A 15,388-nucleotide genomic window follows, 5' to 3' on the forward strand; every position below is an offset into this window, starting at 1 on the left:
TTATAATATTTATGATGTCACTGGTTAGCCAGCCAACAGGTGAAGATTAATTCAACCTCCACAGTCCAAGGTTCATAACATTTGGAACTATAATGTAAAAAAAAAGATTCTGTAAATCTAAAGGAAGTAACTAAATTTTGTTCAATATTTTAAGTTAAAAATCATGAAATTTTTATTTCAAGATTTAAATCAGCAAACTAATTTCCAGAATCCTTTTGATACTGTTACTTATTCATTTTTCTTCAATACGTTTATGATTTATTAAAATTTCTATTAATTCGATATTTTTTAGATGATCGATATTTTTATTATCTTCCAATGAAGAGACAAAATAATAACTCTCCGTACATGTGGGACGATGGTACAGAAGTAACTTGGATGCCGAATTCGGTCGGCAAAAAAAACAAAAAAAATTTGTGTATGTGGGTTAAATATAGACCGGCTAAGAATGCTACTGTGTGGGAAGATGCCAACTGCTGGCAGATAAAACCTACAATGTGTGTTCCGAAATATACGTCACTTTCCAAAGACGGAACTACAACAGAAGCTGCGATTACTACAAATCTCCCAACCTCAGAACCTTCATCAGAACCTGCAGCGACCGAACCGTCTCAAAACTCAGTGCCTGCAACGACTAGTGCGTCACCAGAGGTTGTACAGACTGAAGTAAGTAAAGAATTTTATTCATATATTATCTTCTGTTTTCTTCTAATTACTTTAATCTCTCGGTCCTTTTTGACTTTCCTTAAATTATAATTATTATCTTCTTCTTCTTCAAGTGCCATCTTCGTTCCGAAGGTTGGCAATCATCAGGGCTATACGTAATTTCGAAACTGCTGACCGAAACAATTCGTTGCTGCTACAGCTATACCATTCCCGTAGATTCTTTAGCCAGGAGTTTCGTCATGGACCTTTTTCCTGCTATTTTCCCTTGCATAATTATTCGAAGCAGTTCATATCTTTCGCCTCTTGTAATGTGTCCCAAGTATTGCAGTTTTCGTTTTTTGATCGTAAATATGACTTTCTTTTCTTTATTCATTCTTCTCAAGACCTCGACATTTGTGACTCTCTCGGTCCATGATATTCTCAGGATTCTGCGATACATCCACAGTTCAAATGCCTCTAATTTTTTGGTATCAATCTTTTTCAACGTCCATGACTCCATTCCGTAGAACAGCACAGAAAGTACGTAACATCTCATCAGGCGAAGTTTCATTTCAAGGCTCAAATCTTTTCCGCAGAACACTCTCTTCATTTTAGTGAATATGGATCTGGCTTTTCCTATTCCTATTTTGATTTCTGCTGAGCTTTCGTTGTCTTCATTATATAATTTATATAATTAATTAATTATATAATTATTATAGTTTAGTTATTAATCCTAGATGGGAGCATAGTTGGGCTTAAAGACCAAATATCTAGGCGTCATTTTAGATATTTTATTTATTTGGGAAAGCATAAAAAATAATTGTCAAGGCTACAAAAGTCATATTTTATTTTGCGTGCATAAACTTTGCAGAAAAAATTAAACATGTAATCAAAGTATCCAAAGTTCTCACAATCAATTCCCATTTTTTTTTATTTAAATGATTCATCTGAATGTTCTCATCGTAATATATAAAATATTTATTCGTTGTTTTTTAACATTATTATCTATGAAATTCACACAGTTCCATAGTCAGGACTGTCTTTCCTTGTTTATCTTTCTTCATCTCATCAAATTTAAAGTACTTATTAGTTTTACATTTTTAAACTGAATGTTACTATCTTTTGACAGTCACCGCCTGTTTCCAATCCGTCTGGTGAAGATACTACTATATCAGGAAGCGTATCAGCTGATGAATCTGGTCCGACTGATTCCCAAAATGGAACAACCTCAGAATTAGAAGGAACTGGAACACCAAATATTCAACCAGAAACTCCTCCTCCTGGTGGAGATGCTAGCATATCAGGAAGCATATCAGCTGATGGATCTGGTTCGACTGATTCCAAAAATGGAACAACCTCAAAATTAGAAGGAGCTGGAACACCAAATATTCCACCAGAAACTGCTACTGGTGGAGATGCTAGCATATCAGGAAGCGTATCAGCTGGTGGTTCTGGTTCGACCGATTCCCAAAATGGAGCTATAATACCAAGTGTACCACCAAAAACTCCACTTGACGGAGATGCTGGTATATCAGAAACATCGGCTAATGTTTCTGGTTCAACCGGTTTCGAAAATGAAGCTGTTATACCAAATGTGCCACCAAAAATTCCTCTTGGCGGAGATGATGGTATATCAGGAAGCTTATCAGCTAATGGTTCTGGTTCAACCGGTTCCGAAAATGGAGCTGTAATACCAAATGTGCCACAAAAAATACCTCTTGGCGGAGATGGTGGTATATCAGGAAGCTTATCAGCTAATGGTTCGGGTTCTACCGGTTCCCAAAATGGAGCTGTAATACCAAATGTGCCACAAAAAATACCTCTTGGCGGAGATGGTGGTATATCAGGAAGCTTATCAGCTAATGGTTCTGGTTCAACCGGTTCCGAAAATGGAGCTGTAATACCAAATGTGCCACAAAAAATACCTCTTGGCGGAGATGGTGGTATATCAGGAAGCTTATCAGCTAATGGTTCGGGTTCAACCGGTTCCGAAAATGGAGCTGTAATACCAAATGTGCCAAAAAAAATACCTCTTGGCGGGGATGGTGGTATATCAGGAAGCTTATCAGCTAATGGTTCTGGTTCAACCGGTTCCGAAAATGGAGCTGTAATACCAAATGTGCCACAAAAAATACCTCTTGGCGTAGATGGTGGTATATCAGGAAGCTTATCAGCTAATGGTTCGGGTTCTACCGGTTCCCAAAATGGAGCTGTAATACCAAATGTTGCACCAAAAATTCCTCTTGGCGGAGATGTTAGTATATCAGGAAGCGTATCAACTGGTGGTTCTGGTTCTACCGGTTTCCAAAATGGAGCTGTAATACCAAAAGTGCCACCACCAAAAATTCCTCTTAGTGGAGATACTGGTATAACAGGAAGCGTATCAGCTGGTGGTTCCGGTTCGATCAATTCTCTAAATAAAGGATCATCAGGCAGTGTACCACCAGGTCCAGTAGGTACTCCAACCTCGCCCGCTTTGAACCGTCAATTAGCAGGTAATGCTAAACTTAGCTAGCTCTGTGTGGTATGTATATAGTGTTTAAGCTAGTTCTTTTATTTTGTTTAACTGATAACACATTTTTAGGTGGTTACAAAACAGCAGGTGCAGGACAAAATGGAAAATCAAAACAATGCAAATGCAGAAATAAGAAAAATAAAAAAACATAATATATAATTACAAATATTGCATTGTCCTAATCCTTCAACAATAAAACTGATTTGATTAGATTTTTTCGTTTTTATTGTGCTTTTTTGTTAATTTCTGTAAAAGAAAAAGCCTAAAAAGAATATTTTCTGGCACCAGTGTAAAGCTTAGCTATCATACTGTTAAAGATCTTGAAGTGACATATAATAATCTAAAAAATACTAATAAGAAACTCAACATGCATAACCAAAACAGAATCTAAACCAAAAAAATTCAAAAGTCTCTTACAATGTAAAAAAAGTCCAGACCAAATTAGAGATGAAGATGAAATTACAGATGAAAACATTGATGGCTAAAATTAGAATATGCTGTTACGAATTATAGTAGTGAAGCATCAGAACCAAAAAACATTTGGTAAGATCAAGTAAGCGCATTGAAAAAAAAAATTTTTGTTGCGCTTACATTAAATTGAACTTAAATAATTTACTTTCACTGTAAAATAAAAAAAAAACGATTTAGTATCCAAGTTTAATTATCAAATAATTTTTTTGTAGTCCCTTATATTCATAAGATGTTCTATCAATACACGCTTAGTTACAGCATCTCATAACAGTTTTCGTGGTATTTTACTTGCCCATTGTTTTCTACTTTTAGGCAGAAAAGGCGTTATCTATTCGTTCCTTTGTTTTGTTTATTATAACCTTAGCAACTGAGATCTATCATTCTATATCCAATGAGCATTGTATGTCATTTTGGACGCGTAAAACGGCAGTTATTTCGACTAAATGTTTCATAAACCATTTTTGATGGTACTTCTGTGAACCCATGAGATGGACATCATTTTGTTTTGATTACTTTTTTGACGTGACAACGTCTTAAATTAGGTTGTGGCTCGGAGTCACTCATGAAAAAGTGTAACGCCCGCTCACGTCTGTTACGATGAGTCACCGAACGAGAGAGAGGCCCGCCGGACCGGCGAATGCCTTGCGTCTCTCTCCCACTCAAACATGATCGGTCCGCTGGTGCGATGCTATTTCTCCTATCATCGTCCTATCCTCAACAAAATCACTCAAATAGAAATTAGTTAAGTTTAAGTTTACATGTACAATGTTTTAGTAAACAAAATATATTTCTATAGTTAAAATTTGTGCAATTCTTATTTTCATTCAATTCCTTGTTCCTATTGTGCAATTTAATAATATTCATATCAATAAATATTCTACCGAGAAAAAGACGTTGTCACGTAAAATCTTCGCCCGTAAAACCGACTTTACAGGCAACCGATTTTTTTTTTCTGTTAATGGAAACTCTTGAAAAATTTAGGAAAAAAAGAGTACAACAGGTAGAAAACAAATTAACAGATCAAGAAATATAAGAATGAAGTGGTTGGATAATCCCATATATATGAAAATAAGTACCAAGAAGAAAAGCGTACAACAAGAAATATCATTAGATGGAAGAAAAGTGAGTACTATGAAAATTAAGCAATAAGAAGAAAAGTACAGCCAACCAAAGGCAAAGTTCTTTCAAGAAATACAGAACGTAAAAGATAGGTATGAAGCGCAAAAAATGTAATTAAAGACAAACATGGAAACATTTTAACAGATAACCAAAAGCTAATAAAGCGATGTTATGATAATTTTGAAGAGCTTTCTTAAATTTGAATTAGTCATATAGAGAAAATAGTGGTAGTTGAGGTGATGTCGCCAACATTAGACCAAGTTTGTGAACGTATAGAGAAGGTAAAAAAGAATCCTGGCTGCCATAAAATACTAGCTGAACAGATTAAAAAGATAGAAGTTAAACTTACAAAAAGCATAGATGATATAATTTTGTAAGTATGGAAAAAGGAAAAAATTCCTGAAAACTGGTCACAGGCAGTTATAGTTCCGGTGAACAAGAAAGGCAACAAAATGGAGCGTAATAATTTAACTTAACAACCACAAATCTTTTCAGAGTAGAAGTGTGAAAAATAAGGCTGCCATGATAATCGACAGCATCCGAGACGGATACGTACTGCAAGAACAAGAATAGTACACTCCTTACAGTACGGCTCTTGGCCAGTACAGAAAAATGTAAATGGATATGGAGTAATACTTCATTTTACTTGTATTGGTGGTGTGTTGTCTATAGCGTGCAGAAGATGATGCTTCTTCAACGTAATAAAAATTATAATAAAATTATAGCATCTCATAAGGTAAAATATTCTGGAAGCAAAATGAGCATCCGTTCGGATTTCTGGGTGAGGACTATTTTAAGGGGATCACCATTACAGGTTAGAAAAATTAGGTAAGGATCTTTGAGTCTTACAGATAAAAGTATAAAGTTTATATACGCACCTAAAAGAAAAAGAAGAAAAAAAGGACTCACAGAAAAAAGAAGCAAACAAAACAAAATTAGCAATAATTACAAATAAATCTCTTACATAGGGAGATATATAACAAAAAAGAGGATTTAAGCAAAACACAACTGCCTTAGAGAATCTGCAAACTTGCCCAGATACGTCACTAAGCGGTTCCTATTTAGAGACCCAAAACAAATAAGGGTAGTGGATGTGATAAAGGAAAAAGAAAGAACAGAATTCGCTGAGTTAAAAGACCACCGGATCCTGCAAAAGATATTAAGATATGATTTGTACTATAGATAAAAGCACAGACGACCCAAACAATAAACATTATTAAACATAAAATAAAGTCTAGGTAGTCATAGCTCTATCAATAGAAGATAACGAACTTGCCATTAGCAAGGCAGTGTATTTACTAATATTGATCACTAAGGCTAAAGTTCAAGGCACAAAAAATACCGATAAAACCTAAAAAATGGACCCACACCGAAAAGAGGGGTCCATATCCTCGAGCGCCGAGTCACCGAACTAGGCGTACTGCACACCGAAGCCCAAGAAAGCACCAGAGATAGCGGAAATAAAGCACCCTACGCTGACCTGCATTATTCGGGGTAGGATTTGGTGTGAGAGGCCTTGCACGCAGGACTCCCACATGACAAGCACTTTGCTGATAACACAGCCTTATAGCGCATCAGAGTGCTATTGGGGGGAAGTCAATGATCTGGAGCAGGGGATGGAGTGGAATGATTAATGATAACATGAGTTAATCCTTCTCGCTTCAATGAATTATTTTATAACCCTAATGGCATACTTAAGATGTGTGCGAGTCTTTGAGACTAGCTTAAACTTTTGCTGGCTTGGCACTCGTTGCGGCTACTAATTGAATACTGATCTACTCAAAGGTAAATGAATATCTTTTTAACATACAGCTGTGAGGTATGGCCACTGAAAGAAAGAACACTGTCAACGCTGAAAGCGACGGAAATGGATTTTTGGAGAAGAGCCGCAGGAAGATCTAGAAGAGAAAGGATTACCAACGAACGCATTAGAGAAATAATGGGAATCAAACGAACAATCACAGATGACCTAACAACAAAACAACTTATCTGGTTCGGACACTTACAAAGAATGGACGAACAACGAATGCCAAAAGAAATACTAAAGTGGCAACCAGAAGGAAAGAGAAAACGAGGTAGACCGAGGAAAAGTTGGAGCGAAGGAATAAATAAAGAACTGAGAGAGAGGGCCATAGAAGAAGATCTATGGAACAACCGGTCTAAGTGGCGATTGGAAGTCGGAAAACGGCGGAGAACGTTATAAACCGACAAGTAGTAGTAGTAGTAGTACGACGACGTGTACCACCAGTGGTACATGCTGTATAATATTTGTAGCCGTCGTGTACCACTGGTGGTACATGGCAATATATTGAGTTCACGTTCTATACAATCAACCAGATTTAAGTAAACCTTGCAATATTTAGTCCTCGGCAATATACAAGGTATAAGTACATCAGTGTACCACCAGTGACGCACTCAATTGTTATTATGGTCAGAACGTGACAATAAAGAGCGGATACCAAAAATAATAATTATTTTTATTTTCCAATTTAAAAATACTAAAATTAAAATATTTCTGAACAAAAATAAAAACTAATAGGATAACAAATATTGAACATAAAAAAACTTATATTATTCTTATATTTCTTAAAACTAATTAACATTTTTTTTCTGGCATAAGCTCTACGGGCAGCTTCCTGTAATTTTTCGTAACAAGAGACACACTTTTTGCGATTGTTACGCACGTTTCCCCCGTATTTTACCAGCTTATGAATAGTCATACTGCTACAAGACTTTTTTCGTGTTGATTGTACTGCTTCCATAGTTTCAGAAATGTCCGACAATAACTCACGTGCAACTAGTTCTCTAAATTCCAACATGTGAAGTTTTTCGTTTGGGTTAACGTCATTGAAAATGATCCATGCGCTTACTATAGCTGTGTCCAAAACAACCCCCACAAATATTTTTTTATACAATTTTAGACTTTTTCTTAAACAGATATAATACGCAGACATTTGATCTGACACATCTACCCCGTTTTAGCTTTTTTGTAAGCAATTAAAGTAAAAGGTTTGAGAATGTGCTCTCCTCTTCGATTTTGCTTTAAAATCGCCTGTAGATCACATATGTGGCTTGGAACAGTGCTTATCATTAAAACGGTACATTTGTCTACCCACTTTACCACACGTGCGCCGTTCTGATTTTGTTCGCCGTAAATCTCTCCTTTTCGTAATTTTTTTTTGAGTAACTGATTTTGGAACTCCTCGTTTATTTGATTCTAACGTACCGCACACGTACGTTTTAGCTTCTAGAAGAAAGCTGAACGCTAGTATAGAAGTTATCTATATATAACGTTCGGCTCTCATTCAGTAATCCTTTCAGTAAGTCCATACAGATGTCGTAAGTGTCTCCATAAGATTCGGATTATTTTTCCCTGCATATATTCTAAGGTCATAAGCGGAACCCTCTGTTGTGCAAATTTTGTAAAGTTTTATTCCGTATTTGTGGGATTTAGCAGGCAAATACTGTCGAAAGGCTAGTCGGTCTCTCCAAGGCACTATCGTCTCATCTATTACAATTTATTTGCCAGGAAAAATTGTCTTTTTAAATTGATTACAAATGAGATTGACAATATTTTTCACTTTACCCAATCGATCACTACTGACAGCAGGATTTTCATTATTCACAAACATACACAAAGTGTAAAAATTTCAACAGTATATCGAATCGGTCACGTGTCATAATTTGTTGAATAAGTTTGTTACCAAATATTTCACTGCTACGCCAGTATAAGCGCATTTTGGGGAAATGATTTATGCTCGTAATTTGAATCATGCCGATGAGTTTTTTTTATTTCATTACGGTTTGTTTCTTTTCACTTCCGGTACATTGAACAGAGGCGCAATACATGGGATCTCAAATATTGCTCCGCAAAACGATTTGTCTCTGAAACAATCGCATCAAGTACTTCTTCTGGCACAAACTGTCTTAAAATATCACCCATGAATCCATGAAACCATATCAAAATGGTTTCAATAGGTTTATAGTATCTACAATTACACCACTCTGTCCAGAGAACTGAAAACTTACATGGGTCATTTTCTTCACCACGATTCTGCATAAATATTTCATTATCTGAGTGAGCAGTCACTGCATCAACTTCTTCATCAGAGTTTTGGTTAGATGGCTCGACGTTTGATTCCTCTTGCCCACTATCACTGGGAACATAAGATTATTCTGATTCTGCGAAGAAATCAGATTCTTCCGAAGAGGTAACAGAAATAACAGCTGAAGTTGAAGGATACACTAGTAGCTCTATGATCTGAGATAATGTTGCTGAAGGTTTAACACAGGAGACCAACGCAACTATTTTGTTCCTCTAGAGAACATTTCTACTGGCTACTCTGGAACAAAAAGCTATTTTATAGATGCATTTTTCCGTGTACCACCGGTGGTACATGTTAGCTCCAGTAAATAATTATTTATTACAACCGTCATGTACCACCGGTGGTATACGTTTCAAACTTCTCTTTCTTCTTGACTGTCACTTTCTTTACCACGATTCTGCATAAATATGTCATTATCTGAATGAGCAGTCACTGCATCTATTCTTCATCACAGTTTTGGTTAGATAGCTCGACGTCTGATTCCTCTTGCCCACTATCACTGGGAACATAAGATTGTTCTGAATCTGTGAAGGGATCAGATTCTTCCGAAGAGATAACAGAAATAAAACCTGAAGTTGAAGGATACACTAGTGGCTCTATGTTCTGGGATGATGTTGCTTAAGGGAGACCAACGCAACAATTTTTTTCCTCTAGAGGGCATTTCTACTGGCTACTCTGGAACAAAAAGCTATTTTATAGACGCATTCTTCCGTGTACCACCGGTGGTACATGTCGGCTACATTAAATAATCATTCATTATAGCTGTCATGTATCACCGGTGGTATACGTTTCAAATGTCATTCAAATGTAAAAAAATATTAGTTAATACAGTTAATATAACATAATAAAGTTAATACAAATTTTTTGTGCAATTTAAATCTAGTTACACATAAATAAATGAAAAGTTGGTCTTGGCTCTGACTAATGACAGCGTTTTGAGGTGCCGTCGCCAAGGTGTTAATAAAGGGATCCGTGGACTTTTAGGCGGCACCCAATTTAACGTGTTATTACAGGTTTAAACATTACTCATTATAAGTATTTTTTTTTTCAAAATATCATAAAATATATTATTTTAATTTATTTTCGTTTTGTTAGAAGTACATATTGTGTTTATTGTTTTAGTATTTGCTTAAACCTTAATGATAACACACGTGCCTTTGTCAAAAGTTCTAATTAAGATAAATATACAGCGATTATTAACTGCAAGTTGAAAACAATTAAAGAACCGTCATTATTTTTAATGAGATTATTGCGTTAAAGGGTTTTACAATTTTTCATGTGCAGAGAAAAATATGTTGGACCGAAGTAAATGTCACTTACTATTAGTTTTTGTCACTTTTCAAATTTGTTTATATAATATAGTCAAAGCTCAAGTTGATGGTAGGTACTTATTTATAATATATTGGTAATAAGTCTATTTTTGAACAACAGTACAAATATTTGACGGATCAGCGTTTAGGTGTAAATTATATATATATTCTTTTTGTATATACATTTTTATTTCAACATCTCATAAAGTCATTAAAAGAATTATATTGTTATATATATAGTGATATAGTGTAAAATACCTTTATTAATTTAACCTTTCGCTACCGAAGGGCCAAGTTGTTTTGTAGTTGACGGAGGGGATACATTATGTCCCCATGCATTTTTATAGATTAAATATTAACATAATGCAATAATTTTATTTAAAACATAATTAAAACAAATTCAAGTATTTTTTATTAAATATAAGTAACAATAAAAAAATATATGGTGTCTTGAAAAAATTAATTATCGTTTTTTTTATTAGCTTTACATTTTCTACATATTGTTTGAATTGTTGTGGTTGTTTGGTGTTCAGCACAAACAAAGAATTTACAAGAATTGCACGTTTTTCTGCTTTTGTGGTCCTTCTTGCCTGGACAAAGTAAACACCGCCCTAAGGATTTCAAGATGGTGGCGTCGTTTTCGCGATTCTCCCTTGGTGGCGGTGGGCATAATTCGTACATCGCGTTTATAATTCGCTTATGGAATTTTTGTGGACTGTGTAGTCGCCTATCAACATGGGGTTTTATAAGTTCTTGACCCAGGTTTAGTAAAAATTCTCTGCGTCTGTGAGAAGCTTCATACGCACGAATGGAATTCTTTGTCGTCCACAGTACGTATGCATTCAGACCTGCAATATCTAGAAGATTTTGAAACAAAACAAATGGCCATCTCTTAGAGGCTCTTTTACAAGAATATTCATTTACCATCTTGTCCATAGTAGCTACGGCATCTTTTGTAGAATTGTAATGTAAGATTATGTCTGGCTTATAGTCCGTCTCTTCTCCGCTAATTTTACCGTCGTTATGTTCTGTACTCAATAAAATTACTGCCTAATTCTTTTTAGGAACGTAAGACGCCAGTGTTATTTCCTTCTTCTTCTTCTCGTGCCACTCCTAGCGGAGATTGCAAATCATCATGGCCACTGCGACTTTGTTAGCAGCGCGCCTAAAAAGTTCAATCGAACTACACCCGAACCATTCACGTAGATTACGAAGCCACGATATTTTTCTTCTTCCCACACTTCTTTTGCCCTTAATTTTGCCCCGCATGATATTTCTTAAAAGTTCGTACTTTTCACCTCTCACAATGTGCCCCAAGTATTCCATCTTTCTAGTTTTTATCTCATTTAGAATTTCGCATCTTTTGTCTAAAGTTTGGAGTACTTGCGTGTTAGTGACGCGGTCCATCCATGATATTCTGAGAATGCGCCTATAGCACCACATCTCGAAAGCTTCGATGTTTTTTGTGGTCAACTGTTTTAGTGTCCAAGCCTCTACTCCATACAACAGGGTAGAAAAGACATAACACCGCAGCATTCGTATTCGTAACTTTATATTGATATCACGATTGCAAAAGAGTTTGCGCATTCTATTAAAGACTGATCTAGCGATTTCTATTCTACATCTAATCTCTTTTGTTTGATCAGTATCGTCTGTGATCCAAGCACCTAGATATTTATAACAGGACACACGCTCAATCGTTGTATTGTCTATTACAAGATTAGCTCTGATGTTCTTTGATTTCGTGATTACCATAAATTTAGTTTTTTTCAAATTAATTTTCAAGCCGTAACTGTTACAGTATATATTGAGACTTTGAACGAGATGTTGTAGTTCTACTAGCGTTCCCGTTAGGAGAACCGTATCGTCAGCATACATTATATTGTTGATCGTCTCACCATTTATTATCAGACCAAGATCTTCTTCCTCGAGTGCTTGTTCACAAATAGCTTCACTATACAGATTAAATAAAAGTGGCGACAAGATGCATCCCTGCCGGACTCCTCGACGGATTTGAATTTCTTCTGTTAGCCTACCCTCAACCTTCACATTTGCTGTTTGATTCCAATATAGGTTGCATATAATTCGAATATCTCGGCTGTCTATATTTTTCTTTATTAGAATTTGTCTTAGTGGTTCATGTTGTAATTTGTCAAAGGCCTTTTCGAAATCAATAAAGCAGGTGTAAATTTCTTGGTTTATGTCTAAGCATCTCTGTGAGAAAACGTTCATTGCAAACAGAGCCTCCCTTGTACCCAGCCCTTTTCTGAATCCCATCTGAGTGTTACTGATGTCTACGTCTAATTTCCTATAGATCCTATTATGGATTATTTTCAGGAACAGTTTTAGAGCATGACTCATCAAGGCTATCGTACGATATTCGCTGCATTCCCTTGTATTTGCCTTTTTTGCCTTAGTGAAGGCAAAAACTGAGGACTTTTTTGTCTAGAAATATTGGGTAGTAGGGCTGGAGGGATATCCTGCTTGTTTTTTCGATCTAGGAGTTGTTTTGCCAAGGGAACACTGGTAAAGAAATTATTAGTAGTGATGCCATAACCAGTTTTGAGAAATGAGACCAAATCAAGTACTACTCTTTTGCCCTGGTCTTTTTCTGGTTTGTTATCATCTTTTCCAGTATAAATCTAAAGGTTAGCAGCATAGGTGAAAGTTGCATCAACTAGAGCCCATATTTTGATGCCATACTTGGCTGGTTTTGATTTAATGTAGACTCTTAATGGACACTTACCTCTAAAACTTACAAGTTGTTCATCAACAGTTAGATGAGAGTGGCACTTAAAACTTTCTTTACAGTGTTCTACAAACTTTGTAAACACTTCCCTAAAAGCTGCTCTAGTTTGTCAGAACTTCTACGTTCTTCTCTAGTGTTCAAATCATCGAATCGCATAAGTGAAATTAAATCTAGAAATCGGTCGCGTGACATGGCAGCCGGAAAAATAGATCGACTGTACAAAGGGTTTTGACACCACAAAAAGTGCACTGGTTCCCTATTGGCTTTTAGCGCACACGCCGTAATCAAGAGTCCCAAGACCGCATAAATTTCCACTGAATCAGTGGGCAACCGGGCTCTTGTTTTATTAGGATTTTTCCCATTCCAATCCTGAAAGTATTTCTCCGCTTTCTGGTTTGTACATTTGACGATGATCTCTACAATTTTCTCGTCTACAAATAATTTGAAGCAATCACTAATTTTAGCGACATTTTTAGATTTTTCTGTAAGCCCTGGTTTTTTGAGCAAGTTTTTTGTGCGACATCTAGTTTGTCGTAAAGGACGATTTTTCCAAACTGTACCATTCTTGGAAATAAATGTGGAACCTACTGCCCCCAAAACTGGTTTATCAGAATCATTACTGTCGCTCTCAGATGGCTAAAATATAATAAACTCAAGATATAAATATCGTACATAAAACAAAAATAAAAATTACCTGCAGAATTTCAGGCTCATATTTCGCTACTTCTAAATTATCATCTAATTCTGAATCATCCGATAAACTATCTCTTTCAGAAAGGCAAAACGTCTGGTTAGTCAGTGGCGTCGACCGCAATGAACTGTACCGCGGTTGACGGAGGGGGTACAACTTGTACCCCAAGCACAGTGCTGCACTTTTCATAGGTAAAAATATGTCAAATTGAAAACAAATGGTTGGATATGCTTCTACACATCCCAATGAAGAAGTAACTAGAACAGTTAAACAAAATTCCAATATTTTTAAAAATTATTCATGAAAAATCGAATTTGGGGTACAATATGTACCCCCTCCGGTAGCGGAAGGTTAAAATAATAGACAACAACAGTTTATTACTTTGGCTTACTACTAATTACTTCACTTCCAATATTTAAGAAAATTCAGTGTCAGAAAAAACGCAATCTGCAAACATGCTCCTAGTATCACCAGACACTCTGGCTACAGATAAACCAGACACATTGGAAAAAACTAGTATATCAGAAGGCGTAATAGCTGATGGTTCTGGTTCGACTAATAGTGGATCAAAATCAAAATCAGAAGGAGATTCTCCTCTAGAAATTAAACCTAATTTAGCGGGAAACAAGTTCCCAGAAGCAACTGTTTCCGGAGGATCCAATAGTATGTCTACAGGTCCAGTAGTGTTTCCTACATCGGCCGGTTTAAGCACTGTATTAGATAAAATAGCACAGAACAATAGAAAATCCTTAGATGTTTCGGGTATGCATATAGTGTTTAAGCAAGTTCTTTTATCTTGTTTAACTGTTAACGTGTTTTTAGGTGGTTCAACAGTAGGTGAAAAACAAGAAGGTAAATCAAAACGTTGCAACTGCAAAAATAAGAAGAATAAAAAAATATAATTTTAATTTTAAATCTGAAATTGTCTTAATCTTTAATATTAAAAATGATTTACTTGAATTTGTTGTGTTTTCATTTCTGGATGTAATAAAAAAATATGTTTTAGAAATATAACGTTGATTTTAAAAACTTTGAAGACGGTAATAAATAGACTTCGGCAAATATGCAAATAAAAATGTAGAAAATATGCGCATAAATATGCACGTGTTTACCCGAAAATATGCAAATATTTTACAAAATATGCATACAAATAAATAAAAAAATCGTAAAATAGTAACAATTTTATTTAAAAAAAAAGTGTACATAACTAAATATTTCCTACTATTCATTAAGATTTACATTTATTTTAAGTAACTACATCATTTTTAAGTATGAATAAACTTATTTAGAATTATGGTAACAATAAATGACCAAGTGGTGTTCAAAATTTTCTAACAAAAACTTGTGGCTTCTGTCTGAGTACATAGAGCATTTTTCAAACTAACCAAAACATTTGGTTGTAAATTAATTGTTTCCGAAATATTTCCAGCTAGAACACTGACTACTTCAGAAAGAATATGGTAACCTTTATTTTTTTCCATAGTAGCTTCAAATTTTTTTAAAATATCTTTTCCAATATTACCTCTAACGTTCCGACTACATGACGCAAATTCTTTTATTAATGCTGTACTTTCGAACAATGACAGTTTTGGTGATTCTAACTGAGTAATTGTTTTTTGAACAAAACTAAAATTTGATTTTATAAATGAAAGTTCTTGTTGAAGTAAGTTACTCTGAAAAGTTTGTTTAGAATCCAAAAGAGATTGGGAACTTTCATCTGTTAACGTATCAATTATGTTCTTTATTTTAACAAAATGATCTGCATAAAAATTAGCTGCTTCT

General features: G+C 35.3%; 2 protein-coding genes across 3 annotated transcripts in view; both read left to right on the plus strand.

The window, feature by feature from the left end:
- Positions 1 to 3,368, plus strand: part of LOC140442931 (uncharacterized) — a 42,543-nt gene extending 39,175 nt beyond the window's left edge. The window contains exons 7-9 of one of the 2 annotated variants that reach the window (XM_072533893.1): positions 293 to 666; positions 1,775 to 3,169; positions 3,230 to 3,368. In XM_072533893.1, coding sequence (XP_072389994.1) covers positions 293 to 666; positions 1,775 to 3,160 — 1,760 coding nt within the window. In that variant the 3' untranslated portion in view covers positions 3,161 to 3,169; positions 3,230 to 3,368. The remainder of the gene's footprint in view (positions 1 to 292; positions 667 to 1,774; positions 3,170 to 3,229) is intronic. The other variant, XM_072533892.1, reaches the window with a different exon arrangement.
- A 6,640-nt stretch (positions 3,369 to 10,008) lies between these two features.
- Positions 10,009 to 14,554, plus strand: LOC140442932 (uncharacterized). Its single transcript, XM_072533894.1, has 3 exons — positions 10,009 to 10,236; positions 14,027 to 14,368; positions 14,429 to 14,554. Exons 1-3 carry the CDS (start codon positions 10,149 to 10,151, stop codon positions 14,506 to 14,508), a joined length of 510 nt encoding a protein of 169 aa, XP_072389995.1. The 5' UTR covers positions 10,009 to 10,148; the 3' UTR covers positions 14,509 to 14,554.
- The last annotated feature ends 834 nt before the right edge of the window (positions 14,555 to 15,388 follow it).

The sequence above is a fragment of the Diabrotica undecimpunctata genome, chromosome 6 (genome assembly GCF_040954645.1).
Source record: "Diabrotica undecimpunctata isolate CICGRU chromosome 6, icDiaUnde3, whole genome shotgun sequence".
NCBI lineage: Eukaryota > Metazoa > Arthropoda > Insecta > Coleoptera > Chrysomelidae > Diabrotica > Diabrotica undecimpunctata.